Source organism: Cariama cristata, unplaced genomic scaffold (genome assembly GCF_000690535.1).
Source record: "Cariama cristata isolate BGI_N322 unplaced genomic scaffold, ASM69053v1 scaffold13458, whole genome shotgun sequence".
NCBI classification, from domain to species: Eukaryota; Metazoa; Chordata; class Aves; order Cariamiformes; family Cariamidae; genus Cariama; species Cariama cristata.
Genome location: NW_009632935.1, coordinates 1 through 25072, shown reverse-complemented (window position 1 = coordinate 25072; position 25072 = coordinate 1). Strand labels below are relative to the sequence as shown.

Genomic DNA, 25072 nt, shown 5'->3' with positions numbered 1-25072 from the left:
GGTTTGTGCTTTTGAGCATGATCTTAAAAGGCACTCTATTAACAAGTTCAGAAGACAAATTTATTTAGCAAGAAGAGGCAAGAAGTTGTACTTTAGTCATCTTGTGCTGATCTTGTACAATTTAATCCATCCATTACTTCATGCTAATATAAGCTTGATCACTTGAATGAAGTTACTCCTTCCTATATTTAGTATCTATCCATTCCAGAATACACATACTGCACCAGATACTGTGCTATAACAAAACATGCAACAGTGAACAATCTCTATCATCAGGTGGCTAGAACATGTAATTTCATCATTTACAACTTTATTGGTGGGGAATACATCTGTTATGCCATCTCTCACAATAATTCCCTGCATATTCAAAGAGGATCCATTCAGACTAGTATTTTCCTTATATAATAGCTTCATGTTACCATATGCACCACAGTCAAAGTGTTAAGAGTAATTAACACACACAAAGACACAACTAAAGTGCAGAGCCTGTGGGATATATGCTTTTTATTTATGCTACTGCAGAAGGAGATTACTGAAAGATTTATTCTGCATGAAGATGAATAGAATATTTTCATTAAGCTTCAGATGCTGCCCACTGAATTGCTTTTAAATAAAAATGCTTACTTTCTGTCAGACACAGCAAAGTAGTCAGCAAACTTACAACACATTCCTTTAATATATCAAAATGTTTTCAAGGCAATATTATTACAATTACACCACAGTTCCCAGTAACATCAAGCTTCATAAAGGAGGTGGTAGGGAAACTTTATCCAGTTAATAGTTTAAGTGCTTTTCTTTTCTTCACCCAGTAAGTTCACTGTTGCTTTCTTGGCTGCAGGAAAATAAAAGCAAGTTTAATCTTAAAGGTCTACAGACTACAGAGGCTTATTCAGTGTTCTTAAGATGCATAAAAAAATAATTTTCATTTTAGGTCAGAAAAGAAACATGACAAAAGAAAATCATAGCTTTTGTATACACATACACACAAACAGAGTGATAAAAGTGATCATATAAAGATTTTTAAAAATAAACCATAAGCAAGGAGCAGCACAATGAACAGCACAGACTGACTTAAAACTATGGTATCAATAAAATAGAGCTGCTCACAGTGTTTAGGACATACAGGTTTACAGCAAGAAATATACTACTGAGCTGATGAAATAGGGCTGGAATAATGCTATGTGTGTACATGCATATGTGTGTGTATGGTTTCTTAAAAAATATATGTATGTGGAATCTTTACATGTACAAATAGGAAAAAGAATAAGTGATGGAATGTGGACAGCAAAATCCCATGTGCAACAAAGAACAACATTATTTGAGACATCTGTCTAACAAATGATTCAGAAAGGGTCATGCAGCAAAATTTCCAAGTGTAGTTGAGAAAGGCATTTAAATACTGACAGGAAAACTGCTTAAGTTGGTAAGAAGAAATGAGACTGCACATGTTGTTTGGGGGAAAGGAGACTTCAGGTGCTTTGAAATATAAATAAATTTCCTTTCAAATGAAATTGAAATAAGCCTTTATTTTAGCTACTTAAAACATTTCCTTCTCTCATTCACGAAACTATCATCAGACATTTTAGAGTACAAGGGTTCACTACAGAATGCAAGGAAATAAAAGCAATAATTAAGCAGTCTACAGGCTATGATAACATTTATTCTAACCAAATAAAAACCTAAGTAATTTCTTTATGAGTGGGCTCAGAATCCTTTGATCTCCAAAGGAAAAGCACAAAAACTTATAGATGGGAAAAATTCGTTTCACACGTTGCTGTTTATTGGAGTTAAAAGATTTGCTTTACTACACAATTGGCAGCCCTTCTGTACTACCAGGTATTCGAGATGGTATTTTAGGAGATACAAGAATACACTGAAACAATAACTCCATTTATGGAAGGTATCTTGTGAGAATGTTTGGATCTGCCTCTAGAGAGAACGTTTATAGTGATATGTATGGTGGGAAGACACACAAACTAATTAACTGTTTCTTCTACTCATAGAGCTTGCACTCATTCTAGCATAACTTCACTCAGAGAAAGTAAGATCCACTGCAATCCTCTTTTCTTGGCATCTTCACCCAAATTTAACAACTCCATTATAATTTACATAGTCTTCTTACAATTTTTTTCCCCCAAATGATGAATATTAACTGTAATATTAGAGTTGCCCAGGGAAATTCCTACTGCTTGATGTGATCAGTCTTTTCCTCACCTTCTTTAGTGATGGTATCTGCAGTTTCTGCAGCCTTGTCTTTCAGGTCTTTAACAACACTGTCAAGCTGAGCTTCGTGCTTCAGGAAGAAAGGCCGGATAATTCGATGATAGAGAAACTCTGCCCCATTAGAAGGACTTGGAGCCATGCACCACAACAGGAAGCCACACTACAAGGAATAAGAACATCTGCCTAAGTAGAAGAAATGAGTAGGAGACAAGGTGTAGCGTGCCTTCCTAACTCTGCCACAGACTTGAGCATATTGGTACATCATCGGTTACATTTTGTATGGTCACAGTCCAGTAAGTATGCGTATCAGTATAGTTACATACAGTGAATCTTTATACTGGAATAATTTCATGGGTACTGATAGGATAAAGCAGTAAAGCTAATCTGGTAACAGGTGTGTCAAGACTGCATGTACCTTTTTTTAAAGGTAGAAGTATAAAACCTGATTAGACAAAACATAAGTCTCTCTGGCTACTTCTAAACTATGTGGCACAGGCCTGACTGGTCTAGGTTGCCAAATCACTACTTAAATCCAGCCAAAACATATCCCTGTCTTCTTTGCCTCCCTGCTTTCAAAATGCAGCAGGGAAAAGAATGGGATTGTGTGCATCCCAGAGCTCAAGCGACAAGGAAGAAAGATATATCCAAGCAACACATAGCGCACAGACAAGGGTAATGCTTTTGGATTGCACGGTTTGGGTATAGCTTTTACAGCACAATCTGCTCTCGGGGGGGGGGGGGAAACCCAAAACAAAAACACAACCAAAACCCAAACCACCACATTGTGTGGGGTAATATTTCTGCACCTTACAAAGGGGATTGGAAAGACAACTATTACATGTATTACAAATACCTGTCTTTAATACTGAAGCATCTTTCTTTGGCTTCAGTTTCACTGTCATCCACAATACAAAGATAGCTATGCAAAACAAGATCAAAACATTTAAGGGACAGGAAATGCCATAACTAAACTTGCTTGAGCTCTAAAAGTATATATAAAAAGATTTTACAGGATAAAACCGCAAAAAAATTTAGACATTTTCTCAGCAATTCTACAGTTCTTTCCAGACACAAATAGTACAATCTTAATCTGTGTCAAAAGCCTCTCCAGAAAATTAAGGCAGAACAGCTTTTCACAGACCACCTTTTCTTAAACCACAAAAGAAAACCACCCCAGCCTCAGCTGAGATATGCTTTGTTTTGATGTTAGACATGATTAAATGTATGAGGATTTTCACACATTTTGGGGAGGAGAGGGAGACAGGGAGAAAACAAAACCACAACTCAGCTCTTCTTCCTGAAAAAGAAAAAAACACTACACAATTAGATAAATTAGGCACCAAAAATCAAATTCATCATTTAAACTACAATAAAACAATAAGCAACCTGAATGTCTGCATTTAAATACAGTAGCACTTATTTACATAGCTTAGATTTCAGAAGTTTTCGAGTTTTCACAGCAGTATCTACAGCAGCCAAAGAGATGTATCTATACCTGTGTTAGAGCTTCTGAAAGTAATTTAAAAACTATAAGCAAATTCTTACTTATGAGGTTTCCAGTACATTGCATAGCACAAAAGCATTTCCTAGAAACTAGTTCGACCACAGTATCCTTTCAGAATTCCAATGTGCCCAGCCAGACATTTCTTTCTCCTCTCCTTTCCCTCATACTTTTGATTTCCTACTGTAAAACTGCAAAGACAGAAGCACATCCAAATATTTGTTTTGGTATTACGTAAGAAACTCCTAAATAACAATTTCACCATTACAAGGTGATTTAAGTCAAGAGAGGTTATTTTAAAAGAAAGGTTCTGATTTAAGTTTAACAAAAAGGGGGAAAAAAAAAAAACAACGAAATCCCCTTTCAATTATGAAAACCACATAGCCTTCTTCAGGTGAGCCTTCCAAGTATTTTGGACTGTCTCCCCTCTATTCTTCATCAGATGAGGGATACTGTATTGAGATTGAATCTTCTGTAGGTTCTGCTCTTCATACCTGTAAAATTTTGGCTTTGTCTTCACTGCAGTGCACATCACAGTAAAACTGATCCCCCTGATGCACATCAGTTGCAGAAAACACCTACTGTTTATGGAGGAGATTGCAACTTCTTTTTAATTCAAGGCCACTTCTCATTTCCTTTGTGCTAGAGAAAATCAGTTATAATATATTTGGAGCTGGAGAGGTACCTTGACAGGCTCTCTCTTTGAAAAGGATCACTGATTCCTGGGGATAACAACTGCCTTCTACAGAAGACTTTGCCAAACCAACTCACCGTCCTTTTAGGCAAGCTTTAAGCTTTCTTCCTTAAACTATTTGATCATGGTGTCAGAACAGAATTACTTTAAGGAGTGTTTGCCCAGAAGACAAAGGTTTTTCAAAGGAAAGTGTCAATCAGTGAGAATGCCTACCAGGAGTATACCAATGAATTAAAAGAAATAATTCAATATGCAATAAAATTTGGTACCAGTAAGTAGCAACTGATGCAGCATCATTAACCGTGGTCAAAGAAAATATAGGCAAAAATTGATGGAATATCAATTTTCAAACGCTTCCATTATTTGGAACTTAGTAACACAGAAAGAATAAATGGCACTATCTTATGCTGTTATCTTTCATTAAAAGCTCAGAAGTATATTATTTCTTATTAAAGAATACCTGGTCAATTACTGGTAGTTATTCTACTTGTCCCAATATACAAAGATGTTACTTGGTTCTCCTTTGTTTTAGGAAATCCCTCAGCTGTAAGTCCAACTTCCTCTGAAACTAAAAGAAATTGAATCTTCCCTTTTCTTGCCTAAGAACAAAATGAGTCACTTTGATTTTACAGCTCTGTCTCAGTCTACTCATGAAATCTTCTACAGTTACAGATTTGTTCTCTCAAATACCTATTACTTTTGAAATGTACTGAAACAGACGTTTATATGCATTTTCTAGAGGACACATACCAAAGTTGCAAATCTAAGTCTTTTCAAAGCTTAAGAATGTCAGACTGCTAACTTATTTTTCCCTTGTCTCTCAGGAAACTGAACTAACATAGACTATTAAAAATAAAGTGGTTGGTAAAAAGGCCCAGAAAGCTCAGAGTGATAAAACTGTTAACTGGCAAAAAAAACCCCAAACCATCCCATATTATTTGTGACCCTCTAGACCAGCCAGAGGAGGGAACAGAGTTCATGCAATAGTGACTTCCTTAGGCAGGATACCAAAGGGTTAAACACACCACTGAAGTTTTTTTCGGGGAGATCCTCCAATCCCGTGATCCAGAGAGTTCAGGGCAAGGCCCCTGGGTTTTGTAAAGGCATTACTAAGGGTAAGGGGGCCCTGTTCGCATGCTATGTGCTGGCTATAAACCCGGGGGGGCGGGGCGGGGGGCTTGCTTGCATGCACAGGAACACCCAGAGTGCCAGCCCTAAGGTATAGGAAAGGTCTGAGGTGATGTGCTGCACGCCCCGCTCAAGGTAAAGGGATGTGTGGGTGTGAATGTTTCTGATTCTACTAATTGTCTGTAATTTTACTAATTGTCTGTAAATGGTTTTCATACTTGTCATATCATTATCTGCAATTATTGTATCACGGGTTATTGTTAATTTCGGGTATTGTCAATTTTTGGGTATTGTTAATTTTGAACTTCTGCAATTTTAGATTTAATGTTTTGTCAGATTTTGGTAGCTGGAATTTGTTTGGGTATTGGGTATTTGTAAAACTTTATAACATGAGAACTGGACAGTTTATGGGGAAGGGAATCCCTAAGTGCTTTCCCTTGGGTTGTATATTAAAACACGGGAGTGAGTTCAGGGGTGATTCCATAACTCAGAAAAAGTTAGTAGAATATTGTAATCACTGGTGGCCTGTGTACACTTTGGATGATCAGGAAAAGTGGCCCAAGAACTGAAGTTTAAATTATAACGCAATACTACAGTTACTGTTACTTTGCAGATGAGAATGGAAATGGGATGAAGTGCTGTATGTGACTTTGTTCTTTACATTACGAGATAATTATGATGCACGTAAGGAATGTGGCTTGACGACAAGTGAAAACGGTGTAGAAGAATTAGCATTAGAGGTAGAAAAGAAGCAGCTATGTTGTTTGGTATGTAGCACTGGCAGGTGATGCAAGAAATATGAAGAATAACGGGAAAAGGATGTTGAAAAGAAAGAGGAGGATGTTGAAGTGTTGGTTGCACAGAGAAGGGGCAGGAGACCGAGAGAACAAAGGAATAGTGATTCAGATAATGAGGAAGAAGGTTTAGGACTAGGCGAAGAAATGCTCAGAATATACAAGCACCTCTCAGGCAAGCATTAGGACCAGAGAGGACAGTTTGGCTAAAGGTAATGTTTTCAGTATCAGATTTAAAGGCTTGGAGAAGATGGCAGGCATGTACAGGGAGGACCCTGAACAGGTAACAAAGGTTATGGACACTATCATTGAAAACCAAGATCCGGATTGGAAAGATCTGCAATTTATCTTAAACAATTTAGTGCCTTATGAGGAAGGAGGATTATTATGGCTAAAGCAAAGAGGACGCAGAACGAGTACATGTTCAAGCTGTACATGCGGGTGGATAGAGGATCATTCCCCCCCCAGTAATCCTAATTGGGATCCCAACGTCTCAGCTCAGAGATTATTATTAACCGAGTATCAACGATTAGTTTTGTATGGGATCCAGAATGCTATACCAAAGTCAAAGAATTGGTCTGAATTGTATCAGGTCATCCAAAGAAAGAATGAGGATCCCTCTTCTTCCTTTGAAAGACTAATGAAGACTGCAAAACAATATACTGATTTGAATCCAGCAAATGAGGTGTATGTTGTCTCATTGGTCCATATATTTATGGGACAATCAAGTGCAGACATAAAACGGAAATCACATTAGTTAGAAGGGACAGATGCCCACTCGTTGCATAAAATGGTGGAAACTGCCTGGAAAGTATGTAACAATAGAAAGAAGGTAGAAGAAGAAAAAGGAAAGAGAAGCTCAGAGATAACAGGTTACTGGCAACAGCCATAGCCCAAGTAGGATTTGAGAGCAGGGCTATGAGGGCCCAAGGCGAAGGTTTCCCAGTGTAACACCTAGGGCCAGAATGTCAATAGAAAATCCTCAGTAAGCACTAGTGAAGCCTCTTATCAACTACGCATGGCCAATAAAGCTGCAAAAGAAGTAGCTGAAAGTCAAATACCACTAGCTTTATCAGAAAAGGTCCAGAGGCTGGGATCTAAGAGTCCACAGTATACAGCAGAGGACACCAACTGGCTAATTTAGTGGAGGCAAATAAAAACCAAGAAGGGTGGTGAGCGACCCTTCACATCACGTAATAGTCACACAAGAAATTATGCGTGAACTAGCAAACAGACAACACCAAGCAACTCAATTGAATTGAGACAATGGTGGAAACATGGAAAACACAAGTGCTAAGTGTACAAATGACTGGGATAGCCAAAAGCATAGTGAAGAAATGTGAATTATGCTTAAAGAACAATCCTTACTTCCCCTAAAGTCTTTTATTAGGAGTGACAAAGAGGAGGAACAGTCCAAGAGACTATTGGCAAAAAGATTTTTCTGAATTACCATGGCAAAATGGGTACCAGCATCTTCTAGTTACGGTACACACTTTTTCAGGCTGGCCAGAAGCTTTCCCTTTTTGCACCAATAGAGCAAGAGAAGAACCAAAAGTATTACTTAAGGAAATAATACCAAGGTTTGGGGAACCTATAGGACTATCTTCAGACAGAGGCCCACGTTTCATAGCAGAAGCTGTCCAAAGTTTCGCTAAAGTAATAGGGGTGAAATGGTATCTCCATACCTCATGGAGACCTCAATCCAGTGGGAAAGTAAAAAGAATGAATCAAAGCCTGAAGAGACAGCTAAGTAAAATATGCCAAGAGGCTCAGATAAAGTGGTCAGATGCTTTACCCTTGGCTTTGTTATGAAGACATATGCAGCCTAAAAATAAAGAGAATAGTCCTTTTGAAATCATATATGGTAAACCCTATCAGGTGACCAAAACAGGAGTCAATCGTGAGATGGTAGGGAGACATTACCTATAGGAGTATGTCAGCTCTCTAGAAAAGGTTCTGTCCTCTCTCCACAGATATGTCACTGCAAGCACACCTTTATCCCCAGACGTGCCTGTGCACCAATACCAACACGGAGACTGGGGGTATCTGAAGACACGGTCAGATGAATCATTGAAGGAGAAGTAGAAAGGGCCTTTCCAGATTTTACTAACCACCTATACAGCTGTCAAACTTGAAGGAGTCACTCCATAGAAAATAATTGGCTCAAAAAATCCTTCAAGAATTAGGTGAATGGTCCCTAAAAGGATGGATAGCTACGCTATTAGAGGAAATCGATAACTATAGTAATTTTAGGGATCTGTGTATGATGTGCCAAAAGAGCTATTGAGAAAAACATATGGAAGTAGTAAGAAAAATTTCTTCCAAAATTTCCTCCAAAAAAAGAACCTACCTCCAAAAGGGGGATTGATACCAAAGAGTTAAACAGTTTAATTAAAATAACAGAGAAACAGGCACATTCTTCAGCCTGAGATCCCAAGGTTGGGAAGCATTAAGAAAGCAAAGAACAAATGATGAAGAGGACACCGTTATCTAAGTTAGTACATTAAGAACGCAAGAAGAGGCCTTCACGGGAGGAAGTTCTGGCTGTAAAGAGTCAAGTTGATAAAATGTTACAATCCACAGACATCAGTAGTTAAACGGCTGATAGTAGGACAAAGGTAATTGTGGTAGTGGGAGATCATGACCTCAGATGGCCCCCCCAAAAGAGGGCAAAACCCTACTTAGGGAGCATGCATAGTTGATAAAAAGGCTACACTAGTGCTTACTGAGGATGTATACTAATTCACATTAGAAGTGAGAAACTTGTAACCAACCCTGAGTGTGAATAACAATGAATATGTAGTGTACTATGAATATGCAATTATTTTATTGTATATAATGTCTATCTTCATGTGGCTTCGTGTGCATGCTAGGTGGAGAGATCCCCCATGCACCTGGTGCCAAATAAAGTAATGCCTGCTCTTTAATACATCAAGTGTCAGAGAGTTTTTACTCCTGATGTCAGTGACAGGCAGACACCTGAGCTGGGTCTAACCCACTTGGATCTGGTGCCCGCAGCTGTTCCTGCCCTGGCAGCACAAAACCAAATACAGCTGGGTTTGCCACTACAGCAGAGGAAGGGACTTCAGCTGAGAAACGCAGCAAGCATGCCCATGGCCAGTTCCAAACTTCTACAGACAGAAGACTATCAAAACCCAACACACGCCTCATATGACCACAAACATGAACACATTCCAAACAGACAACTGCAGTCATTAAAATAAGGTGTTGATTTTAATGGAAGTGAAGTAGCTCTTTAGTCGAAATCAGTAAGTAATTGCTTGAGGTGCATAGGTGAGAGGAAGGGATCTCTGTCGTGAAACTCAGACAGTGGCACGTTGCTACACTCACAATGACAACTCCTCCTGCTTCATTTGACTGAGTGCCTTGTAGCAGCAGTACGCATAATACACCCAGTGTGATGTGTCTGCTAGGAATTCTGTTCAGAAATAGTATTCTAATATTTCAAGACAGACTGAGTCTCCTCTCCTTCCCACTATCAAAAATACTCCTAGGATGATAATTTCTGCTACTTTCACTGGCTACTGTATTTTAATACCTGAATGCCAAGGAAATATTTAAATAATTAACAGAAGTATTGAAAAACAGATCACATATACATGAAATCATGAGTTGCATGCATGTGCTGTGGTTCAGAGAAAAAAAGCAGATAAATAAAAAGTAGGCATTAAAAAAAACCCACAAAACCTAAGAAATCTGAAAACAGCTTTCAACTGGAGAACAAAAGTATATGCAAATACCATAACATATTCAAAGGAGTTTTTGAACATGCCTTTCTTCCACCTACAAAAATTCTTAGTGTGCTGAAAACTTTGAGGTGACAGAGCCTAGGCTGTGTACTTAGAGGAATATGGGAGCAGCTATGATCAGCGTCTCAGCCCTGCACATCAAGGTATGCAGAAACATTGAGCAGCTAAAACTCAGGCTGGAGTGGAAGCTACAAGCTGTATCAAATAAATGTGAATAGGCAAATTTAGCATATTTGGAAAATGAAAGTGAGCTTGAAATTTGCATGAATAACATATCTGGGCTTCTATTTCATAACATCATAAAAGAGACACAGAGACATCACAAACTACACTAGAAGTGGTTTAGTTGTGGATGGACTGAAAGTTGTAAGCTGTCTGCTTCCTCTTTTTCCTCACATGGAGTAACTTCCATCCTTCCATCCAGTCAGCAATGCTTTCTGATTCTCAGCCAACACCTTCTGCCTGCCTATGTATAACAAAAGTAAACCTTTTCTACTACTCACTACTGAAAGTAAATACTTGGCTTTCACGTGCCTTCAGCAGCTATCACAGAAAGCTGTGCATTTACCATAATTGCTTCCTTGTGTTTGCTTCTGCTGAACTGAGAAAAGTACTTTTATGTTGACATCACCACTACATGATATGAAATAACTGCGTAAGTGGTTAAGAACAGATTCTTCCAGCGCAATAAGCAAGCTTTTTGGATCCTATTCAGATGAACTTGCACTTTGATCACTATTTGACTTGGTTCTAATATATTAAAACAGTAAAAGTTTCACATATGTTACCAACGCTAAACTTCAAAATTAGCAGATTCTTCTTATAAACTTCGCAAAACCATTAAGCTTAACATGGAAAACATTTTCTTTTTTAAGGGAAAAAAAATAAAGGTGGAGGAGGTGCAGAAAGAATTAGCTTTGTGAGACAGGCCAGAATATTTTTAGTTTGAAGCAGTTATTTAAACATGTGCTTCTTCTTAGCAAGCTAGGGAAATAAAAGTGTCCAGATGATTGCACAGTTGATGCCTGTTAAGATTAAAAAGGAACAATGCAGAAGCAAGAGGTGTAACTGAGCTGTCCAAGTCAATTTTTGTCTTTAAAGTATGGCACTTCCTGGAAAAAGCATTTGGCAACATCAGACCTCACCATTAAAATTTTAAATGACCCCACCACAATAGCTGGCAAGCAAATACTTTCAAGAAGTTTGGTGGGGCTGCACCAGGCTAACGACGCAAAAGATAAGGAACAGAACAGCCCACTGAAACAGGAAATAGGTAAGAGTTCTTTAAGCTAAACAGACTCTCCAGCAAGCTAGAATGTCTTCTACCCAACAGCATACATCGTAATTGACTATCTCCTAAAATAATGAACATGTTAAAGCTGACTGACAATACACTTACACCTTAATTGACAAACAAAGCTTGGAACACATTAAGCAAATCATTGTTGGTAGTCAAACCACACTAACAAATGCACATTGGCCACAAGCTCCTCCGATACGTGCCACTTCCTTTCAGGAAATTAGGCTTCATTAAAAATGAAGTCTGTATGATTCAAACTATTCTAATGTTGCAACTTCCTTCTTTGCTCCCAATAGCACAGATGTTAATACCTCCTTTTGCTGCCTTTGTGATTTTACTCGCCACTTTCACTAATGCACTTAAAGCAAAAATAGAGCTACTCTGCAGGGTTTACCATGTGCTGTTATTTTGCCCAAATTTACCTGAACACCAAGACAAAGATCTGTCTTTCCACCATACAGCTACACCACCTCTTTTTGTTCCTAAAACATGGTAGACCTTTCCCTGCCACCCATCCCAACTTCCTCTCTTGCCTTACAAAACCATCAGCCATAAACAGATCACTTTCATAGTGCTAAATTACATGTAACCAGCATCTAAAAATAAGGTGTGACCTAGGAATGATTCCAAAGGAATCTGTTGTCAGCTATCCATTCTTGAAGACATTAGATCAGTTTTATCAAAGGTCACATTTAAGAGAGGGGTCACATGAACTAACATACCTTTAGCATGTAGTAGAAAGGGAACCAGGACAGAAAGATATCAGAGAAGAATTCTACTATGCTGAAAACGCCATACACAACCCAGTAAGTCAGCCACTGTGTGTCATCATCTTTGTTGGGACTTTCAATGGCCTTGATTCTGCAAGGAAAACAAAACAAGTGAGCAGATCAGCAGCATCCGTCTCATCTATAATGGTGAAGTTTTTGACTCAGATTTGTCATTACCTGTGAATCCTCGTAATTTAACTACTCTATATGCTCTACAGAAGAGAACTAAGCAGCATCTATCACACAGATAACATGCCCAAGATCTTTGAACAGCAAAGGTTTTCCCTAAATGTCAGACTTCAAAAAGACAAGATACTCAAGCTATTTCTAGCTCTGCGATTACAAATTAAAAAGAAAATTAAAAAAACAAACCCCAAAAAAACAAACAAACAAAAAAGGTGAGCATCCTGTCCCTGTTCATGAGACAGTTCATGGGGACAGGGAAGAGAGGAGATAATCTCTGGCCAGTTCCAGTTCTGGAGGCATTGCGGTAATCCTGACCAGAAGACCATGTACACTGAAGCATTAGTGACCCACGTAACAGTTACCTGAGTGAGCCCAGGCCTGTGCTGCACGTACAGCCTGGCTTTCAGGTCTGTCCTGTGCTGCAAATTCCCCGGTCACAGGATAAACTCAGGAAGCACACTGAAACTGAGGATCTCACAGGCAGCTCCTACTGGGTACCAGTGATTACACTACCTGCCCAGCCTTGCCTGTATCCAACCGTGAACATCCTCCCTCTCTGGCAGTAGGAACAATTAATAGAGTTGTTGCCTTGAAAGAAAAATCCTACAATCGCTTAAATTATCAAAATGGGGTAACCTTGTCTACAGATGAGGTCTGCACAGTGTGCTGTGTGTGGATCGGAGCCCCATCCGGTCGTGCACAACTTGGAGTTCCCAGCATTTACAGGGATGGAAGATTGTCTATACTATTCTGTTTCCTTACAGCATTAGCTCCAATAAATAGCATGTTAAATGAAGCTTTACAGAATTCTGAATGCCTTTCTTATTGGGATCATAATAAACCAGCACGTCCTAGTGCAAATAGGATCTAGAAAAAAATTTTAAATCTAGTTCAGGATTTTGAAGTGAATCTCAAATATCTTTACTCACAATGTACATGTGCTAGAGTCCTCTTTGAAAAGGTAAACCATAAGATTTGCTCTAACTACTAACAAGCACTTCATCTACAGAAGCAGAGGAGATCCAGTACCCCCTGCCCTGTACAGTGAGGACCATGTATCTGCATTGCCAACTGTTTTGCTCTATAAATCCATTCCTACAGGACTTGCAAATTCTGATGTAGACTATGGTATTAATAACAGGGTGGAGTAATCTCTCGTAAAGTCCTGGGCTTCCTGTATAATGACTAACTGGGTTTGTACTCTCCAACTGCTAGAATAAGGCTGTTCAAGTTTATACGGTTCTAAAAATAGGAAGCTGAAAGACACACATGTGCTTCCTTCAGTAAAAGTAGTGAAGACTCTGGACTCGCCAAGTTCCAGATTAGCAGGGTAAGAAGTTTTAGAAGAAAATGCTAGCAACTGTAAGCCTGATAATGTGAAGCTTAAGAGTATTAAAAAGCATTTGTCCTCTCCCCTCATGCCATAGGATTAAAATCTGTAGACTCATTTTAATGAATTTAGTTTTAATTCTTTTATAACTTATTCCTTTAATACCAGCTATATTGTTGCTGAAGTAGCATCTGTGAGATACCAAACACGCCAAGTTTTCTTCTGGTTCATAAAAAAGATTGAGAGTTAGGGAGGTTTACAAAATAGAAAACAGATAGATGGCTGGCTGTGAGTACATTTCCCGGTTTGTGAATCGAGAAACCCTTTGGCCTCCGTCACTTCCTAGTTCTGTAAATTAAGAAAAAACAAACAAACAAAAACATCAGGCATGTCACATGATTGTGCAAGAGCACTGGCAAACCCACTACACGCAGAGAGAACTAGCCTAGCTAGTGGATTGAATTACTTTGAAATGCAATACCAGGGTCTGATACTTAATTTATGCATTATTTCCATCAGAGTTTGTGGCTAGCCAGCAGGGTCCTGCAATGGGAAGAGCAACAGCCCTTGCCATACCCCGTCATGCACAATAAGGCACTGTTATTGAGATACTGCATCAGCACAACTGGAAGAACAGGTTTTCCACAGGTGGATAGCAGCAGGTCTGATTATTTCTGATCCTAACAACACAGTGTTAGGAAAGAGTAGTCCAGGCAGTCTGCTCAAAGGCGGTGCCAACTTCAGCTGCTCCTGCTCTCCCACTATAAGCCACATTTATTCTATGCCCCCATCTCTCAGGTATTCTCAAACTGCCAGGTAAGGGAGCCCTACAAAAAAACCCCAGCAACACAGGAGGTAAGGTGGAGGGTTACTGATCTATTTTCAAGGTGTGAAACTGTACTTCTGGAGGAAAATAAAAGTACAAGTGAGTAGCAGGGAAGTTAAAGTGGTGGATAAAGAGAATAGAAAAAGGAACTAATTGCAAAGTTTCTCAGTGTTAAGGAAAACTTGCTGTAGGGGTTCATCATGTGAATTTCTCTGGTTCTGCTGACAACTTCTCCGTTAGAGTCATACAGGGGAAGGCTTACTCTACCACAATAAGCATCCTAGCTTGGTGTTTGTGAGAGAATGCTTTGCAGCGAAACAGCTAGCAGTCTTGCAGTTTTCCAGTCATCGTCTGAAGCCATCCATGGCTTTAAGGAAACTGTTCAAATTTTTTTAACATTATTAAAGTCATCTTAGTAATCATGAAAATCAGTTTTCATAAAAAAGCTTAGAATCTTCGATTTTATGGCAAAGGGCAGATGGCATATCACTGTGTTAATGAGGCACACTCTATTATCTTCTCTCCTGTAAAAACAGATGCCCTTTGAGAATTCCTAAATGCAGTCCCATGGGTGTGCTCCCTTTGAACGTTCACCATCTGCTGCTGTAGTTCCTCAAGGTGACGTCTTGAAGGGAATACATGAACAGGACACTTTCATAGTCAGACAGTCACAAGCAGCAGTACTACCAGCAGTCAAAACCAGGTCTGATTTAACGAGCTGACACGCAGCATTAAATCCACACGTGGTGTTTTCTTGCACACTGTAGGAAACGGCACATTTCCTCTCCTTCTATAATGGTCTGATCTAGGTAGGCACCATGGGACAAGCTCAGGTGGCAGACCCCTCCCACACCCACTAAGGTTAACAGCCACGTCCGCTCTGAAGGAAGGGCACAAACCGCATCTGTTAGCAATGACTCCAGTCCCAACCCCATTCAGTGGGAGGGAAGGAAAGAAAAAGGATATAGCAGGGCTGTCAGTGAAAGGAAGTTTTAACTGAAGTCAAGGAAAGGCAGGTATTTTATAAATATTCTGCTTCTGAATGCGAAGTATGTCCCTTAGCTGAGACTGTCAGTGAAAATCTAGTCTAACACGACCCAGCTAAACAAAAGGGCAAAAGTTATCTCCATCTTTTGCTACGTACACACTATTTCAATACTAAGTCACAGAAAATACACCTTATCCAAGAACAAGTAAGTACAGCAAGTTATGTAGAGTGTCTAAATGGATGGGGTTTTTTATCCATTTATAACTATTCTTTTCAACACAAGAATCCCACCCTAAATAGACTTGTTCTTTTAGGTTATTCTGTAAGTTATTAGCTATTATCCTGGTGTGATGCTCTGCATGATTAACCTTAGGAGATACATCACACATGTCACTTCAAGCCAAGAACATTTTATTCTTCTCCATGTTAAGTCATGAAACAATCAGCCTGATATTCAAAATGCAATCTCGATCAGTAAGTGGAAAGATACAGATCAAAAGGCACTGGCTGTAGCCTTCTTGGTTATTTACATGTTGCAAGAGCAAGTAAGTCAGTCTCATTACTATGTGACATTAAGATTTCCTAACAAAGGAAGTAGCATCCAAAGCCTGCAGTTGTACATTCAAAAAGAGCTACTATCAGTTGTTTGTAAGCTGTTTCTAATACCGATCTGACTGAATTCCATGTTAGTTATGTGTAGTAATTACACATCACAAAGGATTTTATATGCTGCTTACATACTAACTGTAGAGGACTTTAAATAAAGCCTCTAACAACTATTTACAGTAGTTCTGCACGTTGGAGGCAAGAGCAGTCACTAGGAACAGCTTCCAGTAGACCGGATGGTAAATATCACAGCTCAGTTATTTTAAAAACAGATGTCTGTCCAGCAGTGAAAATGGCCCGCTGTGGGCCAGCATTGCAGCTGGTACAGACAGATGGGGAGCCAAGTAAAAACTTCATTTTTAGCCAGATCTGTTGCCTGATAACCTCGCTAGCTGGTGATGCCAACAGGGAACAGCAGAGCCTACCATGCTCTGTAGTAGCCCAGGGTTCATAGCAGCTATGCAGCTACAGTATCAAGAGTATCAGCTCAATTTTGACTGCGTGCATCCTAGATTCAGCCAAATTGAAATCTAGATCAAGTGTTGTTATTTTATCCTGTTACCTGATAGTAACAGATACTGATCTAATATTAGTAACTTGCCAAGTTGAGTTCTTTCACTTAAAGCATCTGACTCATTTTGACAAAAAAATCCACTCTTTTCCAAGAAGAGACTATTACACACTCCTGAATTAGCTTTGGCATAACAAATCATTGTTAGAGTTAATTCACACATACACTACTCACAGAATAAGCATATTATGAGTACACCAGTTATGAGATTGGAGTGGGGTTTTTTTTTTTTTGAGCTGAGTCCAGACATGGAAGCCAGAAATAAAAAAGAAATGACAAATTTTATTGCTCCAGTCTCACGTGAAGTGATCACTCAAACCCTTGCAACTTACAAGGTGCACCTGATGACTCTTTTATAAATAAAGTTACAAGTTTAAGACAAAAGACTAGTCTCAGTCAAGCCCAGTGCTCATGCTGTAGTTAGGGAAGACTGGACCATTTGGTACATCCTTCCTTCAGTTTTCTAATCAGTGCTATACCAAATGAGTTGGAAGGCATATTTGTGATCCTCTTAGCCAAGCATAACTCTTTTTCCCCCCCTCAACTTTAAAAAACCCTGAAATTACCTATGCTTCTAGAGCTTCTACTTACTGGTCTGCCCCAACATTTTACAGCTGGTTGTGGTGATTCAAAACTAATTTACTTCTACCTATCCATCCAGACACCCTTGTGCGATCAACAGCCCAATGTCCCACAGGCTTCCAAGTTTGGTGCCTCCCTGTCATTCTCATTTCAGACTCACCTCGGCAGGCTGCCTCCATGACATCTCTCCATAACTCCAGTGAAACAAGTACCTGAGTATTTGTATTTGCTTTATTATTGTCTCCTACGTTTTCATCTATCAGTTAAAAGTCTTCTGACTTCAATCTTTCTTCCTCCTTACTGACTCCAACAGTAGACTTGTGCGTTTGCAGATGCTGAAAATATCTTCCTGCCAAATGCACTTATACAACTGCTGCAGTGTAACTCCACCATCTCCACTCTCACAATTTTGTGTATCCAGAAGATGGCAGCAGACAAATTGACGAGCAACCGCAAGAGGGGCTCATTGTCCATGCAGGGACAGATTTTGTAAGGCAAAACAACAAAAACCATGACAGTAGTACAAAGGGCACTACCTTAATTTCTTCAAAGGAAATGGAGACTGAGGTAACAAAAGGAGCACATGCCATTTTGTCTAACAGCGAAGTGAGTCCTACAGACTACATGTTAACTCAGCACAAAGCTAGATTTCTGCAAAAAAGCAGCAATCCTCTCATTTCATTGCTTTCTGCTCATTCTTGGCCTGGTCTCTTTCAGAACAAGTATTTGTAGGGCCACACAATGAGTCAGTTCCCCAGCTCTGACTCAGGTTAAAAGCAGCATCCCCCAAACACATACCCATGCAAGCTTTTTTTGCCGAGATTAATGTGCGTCAGTGCCACAGTCCACCCTGCCAAACCATTTGGTAACCGCTTGTTCTGCCACACAGGCCGGGTGATGCAGGTAGTGCTGTGCAACAGGCACTCTGGCAGGCTTCAGCTCTCTGCTCCCAGAGAAGCCACCTACACACTCTCTCTGGAAGGGGGATTTCCTCCACTTCCACCCTTAACACAGGCAAGGAGAGTTACTGCAGCCTCCAGCTGGGCTCATCTGTTTATGCAGTCTCAGGCTAAGCTTTACTAGCTTCACTGTCAGCTGTATTTGACCACATTAGCAGTTAGACCAGTACTGCTATGCTGCCTGCTAAAGTCTAAAACCCTCGTTTTGGAAATGTCTGATGCCAGCTTATATTACAGAAGTCTTTCAGGTTGTCTTTCCCAAAGGTATCGACAAGAAAGAGAAGTGGCATGCAGTGAGGGAACTTCAGGAAAAGCCACATTTTACCCGTTCAGTGCAGACATGCTGCATCACACCTAAGGATCCACAACACAACAGTTCTCTACTTCTGACAGCCAATTTTGTCAGAAGGATAAAATAATTAAAAAAAAAAAGTTTTGCAAGCTTTGGTTGCCTCTCCACAGCTGTTACTGTTTAGGGTGCAGGCACAGAGACCAAACAGTACTGTCGTCACCAAACCGAGAAGCGGGCCCCTGCCACATGCTTACAACAATACAGAAAAAATAAAAGTTACATTTTCCTGTCAACCTATGCTGCACTGTGGAGACTGTATTTCAATTTTCTTACAGCTTTACTACTGTTTATCAGTTCTGTTTACTGCAATATTGGCAAAAGAATTATAGTATGGCCTTAATTTATACAAATATACACTAAAGCATGAAATCATGGTGCAACGTTTTCAGACTTGTCTTGGTAAAACATTGCCGTTTTGAGCTTATCACTGTGTAAGGCATTTTTAAAACATGAACGAAAATCCTACAGTTTTAATTACTGAATCTAATTGAAAAATTGACTCATCAAGGAGTGGGAAATGGATTCAAGTTTTAGGCTGAGGACTAACTTGTGGGTTGAGGCTGGTTTGCAGAGGCCTGAAGAATTTCCTTTATGAGTACAGTCCTAGTTGCTAAGCTGTATAGCAACAAAATTTTGTAATTTTTATTTTTTAAAAAATCTAGTTTTCACAGATCCTCACATGAAAGTTTGTATTTCTTTTGCTAACAGCTGAAGATAGCCTCATTATCGTAATCTAAAAATTGTGTGTGTTGCATGCATAGTGACAAGTAGGCTTCCTTCGTTTTGGGACTGCAAGATGTTGCAGCTCTCCTGTATCAGATAGTCTCACAGCTGTGAAGAAAGACTTTTAAAATGCAATTAGAGTACATTACTACAACAAAACAAACAGGAAACCAAGAAAAACAACTAACAATAACCCACATTTTTTTAATCTCGTTTTTTGACTCCAGATCAGTTTTTCAGCATTTAGGATCGGCAATGCTACACATTAAATGTTAGAAGCATTGTGACTCACCAGGAGGAAGGGTAGTTTAAAAATATATTCCAGCAAATCCCACTGATGTAAGTCTAACTATTCCTTTAACATCTGTAGGCCTACATCAATGAAGTCGCTAGAGGTCAATAATGCAAGAGAGGACTGTATGCAAGATGCAATACTGCAGTGCGTCTTGACCAAGAAGGTCTGGTAAAATGCCTTCATTTATGCCTCAAATGTATCTGCAGTCCCTAAAAATAGTATCCACATCAATTATAAACTGGAAATCTTTCAGTGAGCTTAATTCAGATTGTGGACTCATCTGTATAACAAAGACCTTTATCTTTTTAACCTAAATTTAAGATATGGAAGATAAATTCAAATTTTCCTACAGTTATTAGGTTCTTTCTTGCACCTAACCACTTGCTATCTCTAGAAAGAAAAGCACATCATTTGTCCAACCAACATATAAGACAGCTTTTATTTTACACATGGCACTCTAAAATCTAGAAGACAAAAAGCGAGTATGTTTGGAGGAACTGATTTGGCAGAACATACACAAAAAAAGTCAAAATACACTTTTTAGTGTCTGAAGCCCCAGGAAAAGCTTATCAGCTGGGAGAGGAAACAGCACAAGTGCAGACAGATTCGGAAACTTTCTGCTTGTATTTATACTGAGTGTTGTGAATCTGATTAGATACACCAGCTCTCTCAAATCACTTTTATAAAGCACCAGCAGAGCATTACTTGTGAATATTGGCGTATCACGCAGCACTTTCCATGAAGGAAAAGTAAGCATTCTCCCACAAACTTGTTAAGAGAAAGCAAATTTGCTGCCCTAGCTCTCAAATACAGGAACAATTTTAGATCTTGTAAACAACTGTGACAAAAGAAAAGCAGCATTAGTGCTTTAGACATATGGAAGAGGCAAAGGAACTAGGAGACAGACCCAAGACACCATGACAATATTCAAATTAAGACCTGAATTGCATGTTTATACTTCTTTACAATCAATCTAGATTGTTTCCTGTTTATACAATGCCATGAGCAGTACTTACATAGTAAAAACAGCTAAACTCAAGTAACAGCATAAAATTAGCCAGAGAGGCACGACTGTACTATATTGCTTTTGTCCCTTGGAGATACGAGTCCTAAGTTCAGACATTTTACTGCTCAAAGCTATTTTCATATTTGCAATTTTTAAAACAAACATGACGGCACTTCTAAAATATCCAATCCTTTGCACACATTTCTTAGTCATCAAAGGCTCCCTTCCTGCTTGCACTCTCTCTCTCCGATTTTTTTGAGGCAGTTAACCACCACTGGCTATGGGTGGAGTTCCATTTGAACAGGCTAGCTCTGGAAAGTTTAGAGAAACAGTGAAAATACTGGCAATGTTATTTATAGACTGCCAACACTCACTCCTTCCATCCACTAGTCTGAATATTGCCTTGTCCAGTTAAAGCTTACTAAAAGTATCAAAAGTTGCTTCCATCATCTGTGGTAAACTTTTTAGCACTGGTCTACTGCAAACACAAAAGCCTGCAAACAAATACTAGATTTCAACTTAAAATTAATTATTCTATTTCATCACGTAACACTTAACAGAATTTTAGGGGGTAAGACAGGTTTTATGGCAAATTTTAATCCAGATTGTCTGACTTACTGGGAAACAGCCAGATAACGTTTCCTTGGAAAACTACTGCTTCATTTTGCTTCCATTAAGAGCCTTCGGTGGGCCCTTGCTGGTGACATGGTAGAGACAACTTGGATTTTGGCAAGATTTTGTATCACTAGAGAAGAAACTCTAAACACTTACACAAAGCAAAGCTGAAGGTGAACAGGACCAAGGCGGAAGGAGCAGGGCAACATCCGTGCCTGCCTGAAACCGTACCAGGCATTAACTAGGGAGTTGTGCCCTCCCCTTGTGTTGGCCTTGAGCCCTGGTGGAGGCCAGCACCGCAGTGATGTGACAGCAGGCAGCAGTGCAGCAGCAGCTGTACTGCTTCACACCGACGGCCAGGCACACACCATCTCCTAGGTCTAACCCAGCAGCTACAGCCTCCAGCACTTCACTGAAATTCACACATGCTGCATGGCACACATTGAAAATGAATACAGAGAACTATGTAAACAAAAGAAAATAAACTACAGAATTATACAAGGCAGACGACAGGCAGATACCTGCACATCTATAAAACTGTCCTGGCTTCATGTGTGAACAGACTGAGATCTGAGCTGAGCATCCTCCTCTGGGTTGGTTGGTTTGGGGTTTTTTTGTTTGTTTGGTTTGGTTTTTTTTTTTCCAGTATATTTTCTTTCAGGAAAGCACAGAGATGAACAGTAACTGCTGTGACCAAGGTAACCCAGAACTAAAATCCTAATAAAACAGATTTACAACATGCCTAATGAGTCACTCACCCAGTAGCCTGTTTGCCATTTTAAACAACTGTAAGGACAAGAGCTGATCTCCCTTGCAGAACACAGTCCCACTCCTTCATGAATGTCTTTTCTGCTGAAGAGCAGCCTGACCCAGTACTTCATTGTTTTTCACTTTAAACAATTCAGACACTGACAACACAGAAATTATATATGATCTGCTTCACAACAAAAGAGAGTTAACCGGGGAAAAGTAGCCGGCTTTTTCTCTTTCAGTACCTTTCTGAGACATTTCAGGCTTGGATCCATTGTTGAAATGCCTGTGTAAACATCAAACTAACACCCTGCACAGTATGTTCCATTTACGGCTCCTGACCTCTTCCAGAAGCCACAGCTTTTACAGTAAAAGCCATCTGAGGGTGTTTGCAGATGATAACTGTTTTCTGCCCAGCAAATCTCACTACTATCAGTTCATATAGCAGGCTCCTCAGCTGTCCTTTCAAGGGGGACAGACCAAATAGAAGAGATGAATAAACAAACAACCCTGGCTCGTGTCTTTATGCTTTGGGGCTTTATGAGCATAGATGACAGCAAGTGGCAGCACCCTGACTGCAGTACAGGATGCAGAGCAGCAAAAATGAAAGCAGGGATCAGTCTGGTAATTCAGCTTTATCTTCTCACAGCTTAGCCCTGCATTAGGATAGAGATCCTACGGCAGATACGGAGAGTGGCATGGTAGCACCAAGACAAAAAGAAACCCATGTGGTGGAAGAAGTGTAATCATCAAAGAGGATTCTTGCTGTTCTTTATGGTCAGGCAGCCCATGCTTGACTCCAGACTGAAAGCCATCTCAGCAGATAGCACAGATGTCCAGGGGTGCTGTTGTCAGACTGATCTCATAACACCGTACAGGCTAGCAAGGGCAATACTGCCTATCCTGAGTTCACACACCTCACTCCAGAAAATGGGGAAACTGAATGGGACGATGAAAACGTGCGCATTATCGTGTATCCTCCCACGTCTCCTCTGCACCCACCTGCAGACCTGCAGGCAGAGCAAGGCATGTGCGAAAACACTACGTACCAGCTCTGCATTGGGGAAGGAAAGTGAGGGGAGGGAAAGGGATAGAACCCACCTGTGCTGTCAGCAGGCTGCTTCATGAGCAGGAACCTGCCTGCAGGCTGCCAGTGAAAGACACTGGCATGCAGCACATCACATGCATTTTAAATTCGATTTTCACCCAAGATTATAATTTTCTTCTAAAAGTGTTTCAGCATTAAAAAGACAGCTAAAGGGAAAGCATTAACTGAGCATGAATTGGAAAAAACAGAACTGGCACTATATTCATGTGCATGTTATTCATCATGTTCTTCTGTTTAAGTAACATTTGTACCCAAGGACAATGTCATATACACCCCTTACTAAAAACAAAACAAAAACAACAAACAAAGAAACACCAAAAAAACCCAAAACACCCTATGGTATTAACATCTAAGAGGTAACTTTTCACATTAAGATACATTTAAAACCACCTTCCAACATGAAAAAGTGAGACACCCTACAAAGACTTAAAAGAATTCATTTTCCAGATTTGGAAGAAAAAAAATTGGAAAGTAAAGCCCCATTATTCACATTTGATTTGCTACTGTCTTGCCTCCACCGTTCTAAGAGCTTTTGTTTTAAATTTATTCACCATAGTTGCATAATGAATGGCAGATTTAAAATATAATCCCAAACCAGTTTTAAAAGAAATTTAAAAATTTAAATAGGATTCTAGAAAGTAAGTATGTAAATTTAAGTGACCTACGTCAGACACAAAATATTACATAAACATAATTCATATACAACTATTTAAAGGTTTTGAAGCTTTGTTGGCTGATATTTTCACTTTCAGATTTTAAGGAAAAAAATATCTTTTAACTAATCTTTTCACTAAAAACTGCCTTACCTAAGTTTCTCCAGAGTTCCTGGCCTATAACCTCCTAAATCAGTGCTCACCAGAAAGAACATTTAGAAAAGTGTTGCTTAGTTTTAAGCATCACAACCACAACATGTTTCAAGAGAGCCTAAAACTAAGTCAATCTCCCACACCTCTGGAAAAAAAAAAAAAAGAGAAGGAACCAATTTTGTATTGCCCAGGAACTAACTACAAAAAACCGTATTTTTAAAAGTTGCTGACTGCATTTAACAGAGTTATGTAAACAGCAAGTGCTGTGTTTCAATGATAGGGCAGTATAGCCGGGAAGGACTTCCATTTTATGAATGTATTAGGCTACATAGGAGATTTTATTTCGTACATTTCTGAATTCTTTTGGAATATAATTCAGTGTGGTCTTACCTAACAGGAAATCCATTTTGGCCTAATAACAATATAATGCCCATGAAAGATACCAGACATTGTTAAAAACAAAACATCTAAGGAGGCTTGCCTTTGAAATACTAAGTATTTTTAAGACTTTTACACCCAAGAGGAAGCTACAGTGCCTTCCTGTCCACCTTTTCACTAGCTAGGTGGAGTAAAACAGCACCCCTTAATGCATCTCTGCCTCCAGCCGGTGACATTACCTAGTGCTTCACATCAAACGTGCTGACACTGCACCAGTGCCTTCCTGCGTATCCCGGAGCGTCCTCAACTCAAAGTATTAGTGTGAGTTTTAGCAAATACTGTTACAACAGCGATTCTCCCTCCTGTTACCAGCAGCAGGTAAGACACAGCGATTCAGCTTCTCACTGAAGATGACAAAGCTGGGAACCCAAAGTTCCTGTAGGAACTGGTTTTCAAGTGTGGAAATTACCCAGCATCCCCCATCTATAATTTATTATGTAGCACTTGCCAGATGGAAGAAACCTCATTCTTTACTTAGTGCCTTGCGCCTATACATGCTAAGGGAAAGGGGTGGGCGGGAAAACCAACATTTTGGAGCGTGGTCCTGGAATGCCACCGTGACAGACTGCACCAGGGCAGGGCTGTGATTTTGCAATCCCCGCCCGCGGGTAACACACGCAGCCGTCCTGGTAAGAGGGGGCAAAAGTCGCGACACTCACGAGATATAGGCCGGGTAACCGAAGCCGATGATGTTGCAGAGCAGGGACGCGCCGTAGCCCACCACCAGGTACACGGCCACCGCCCCGATGAT

The 25072-nt window shown here is 39.8% G+C and overlaps 1 protein-coding gene across 1 annotated transcript; it reads right to left on the bottom strand.

The window, feature by feature from the left end:
- Positions 1-478: 478 nt before the first annotated feature.
- On the bottom strand, positions 479-25069 carry REEP5 (receptor accessory protein 5; the record flags this gene model as incomplete). The annotated part of the gene is made up of 4 exons (XM_009706567.1): positions 479-832; positions 2215-2383; positions 12133-12271; positions 24981-25069. Coding segments are annotated over 4 exons (447 nt in total), but the record flags the coding sequence as incomplete, so codon positions are not given.
- Between the last annotated feature and the right edge of the window lie 3 nt (positions 25070-25072).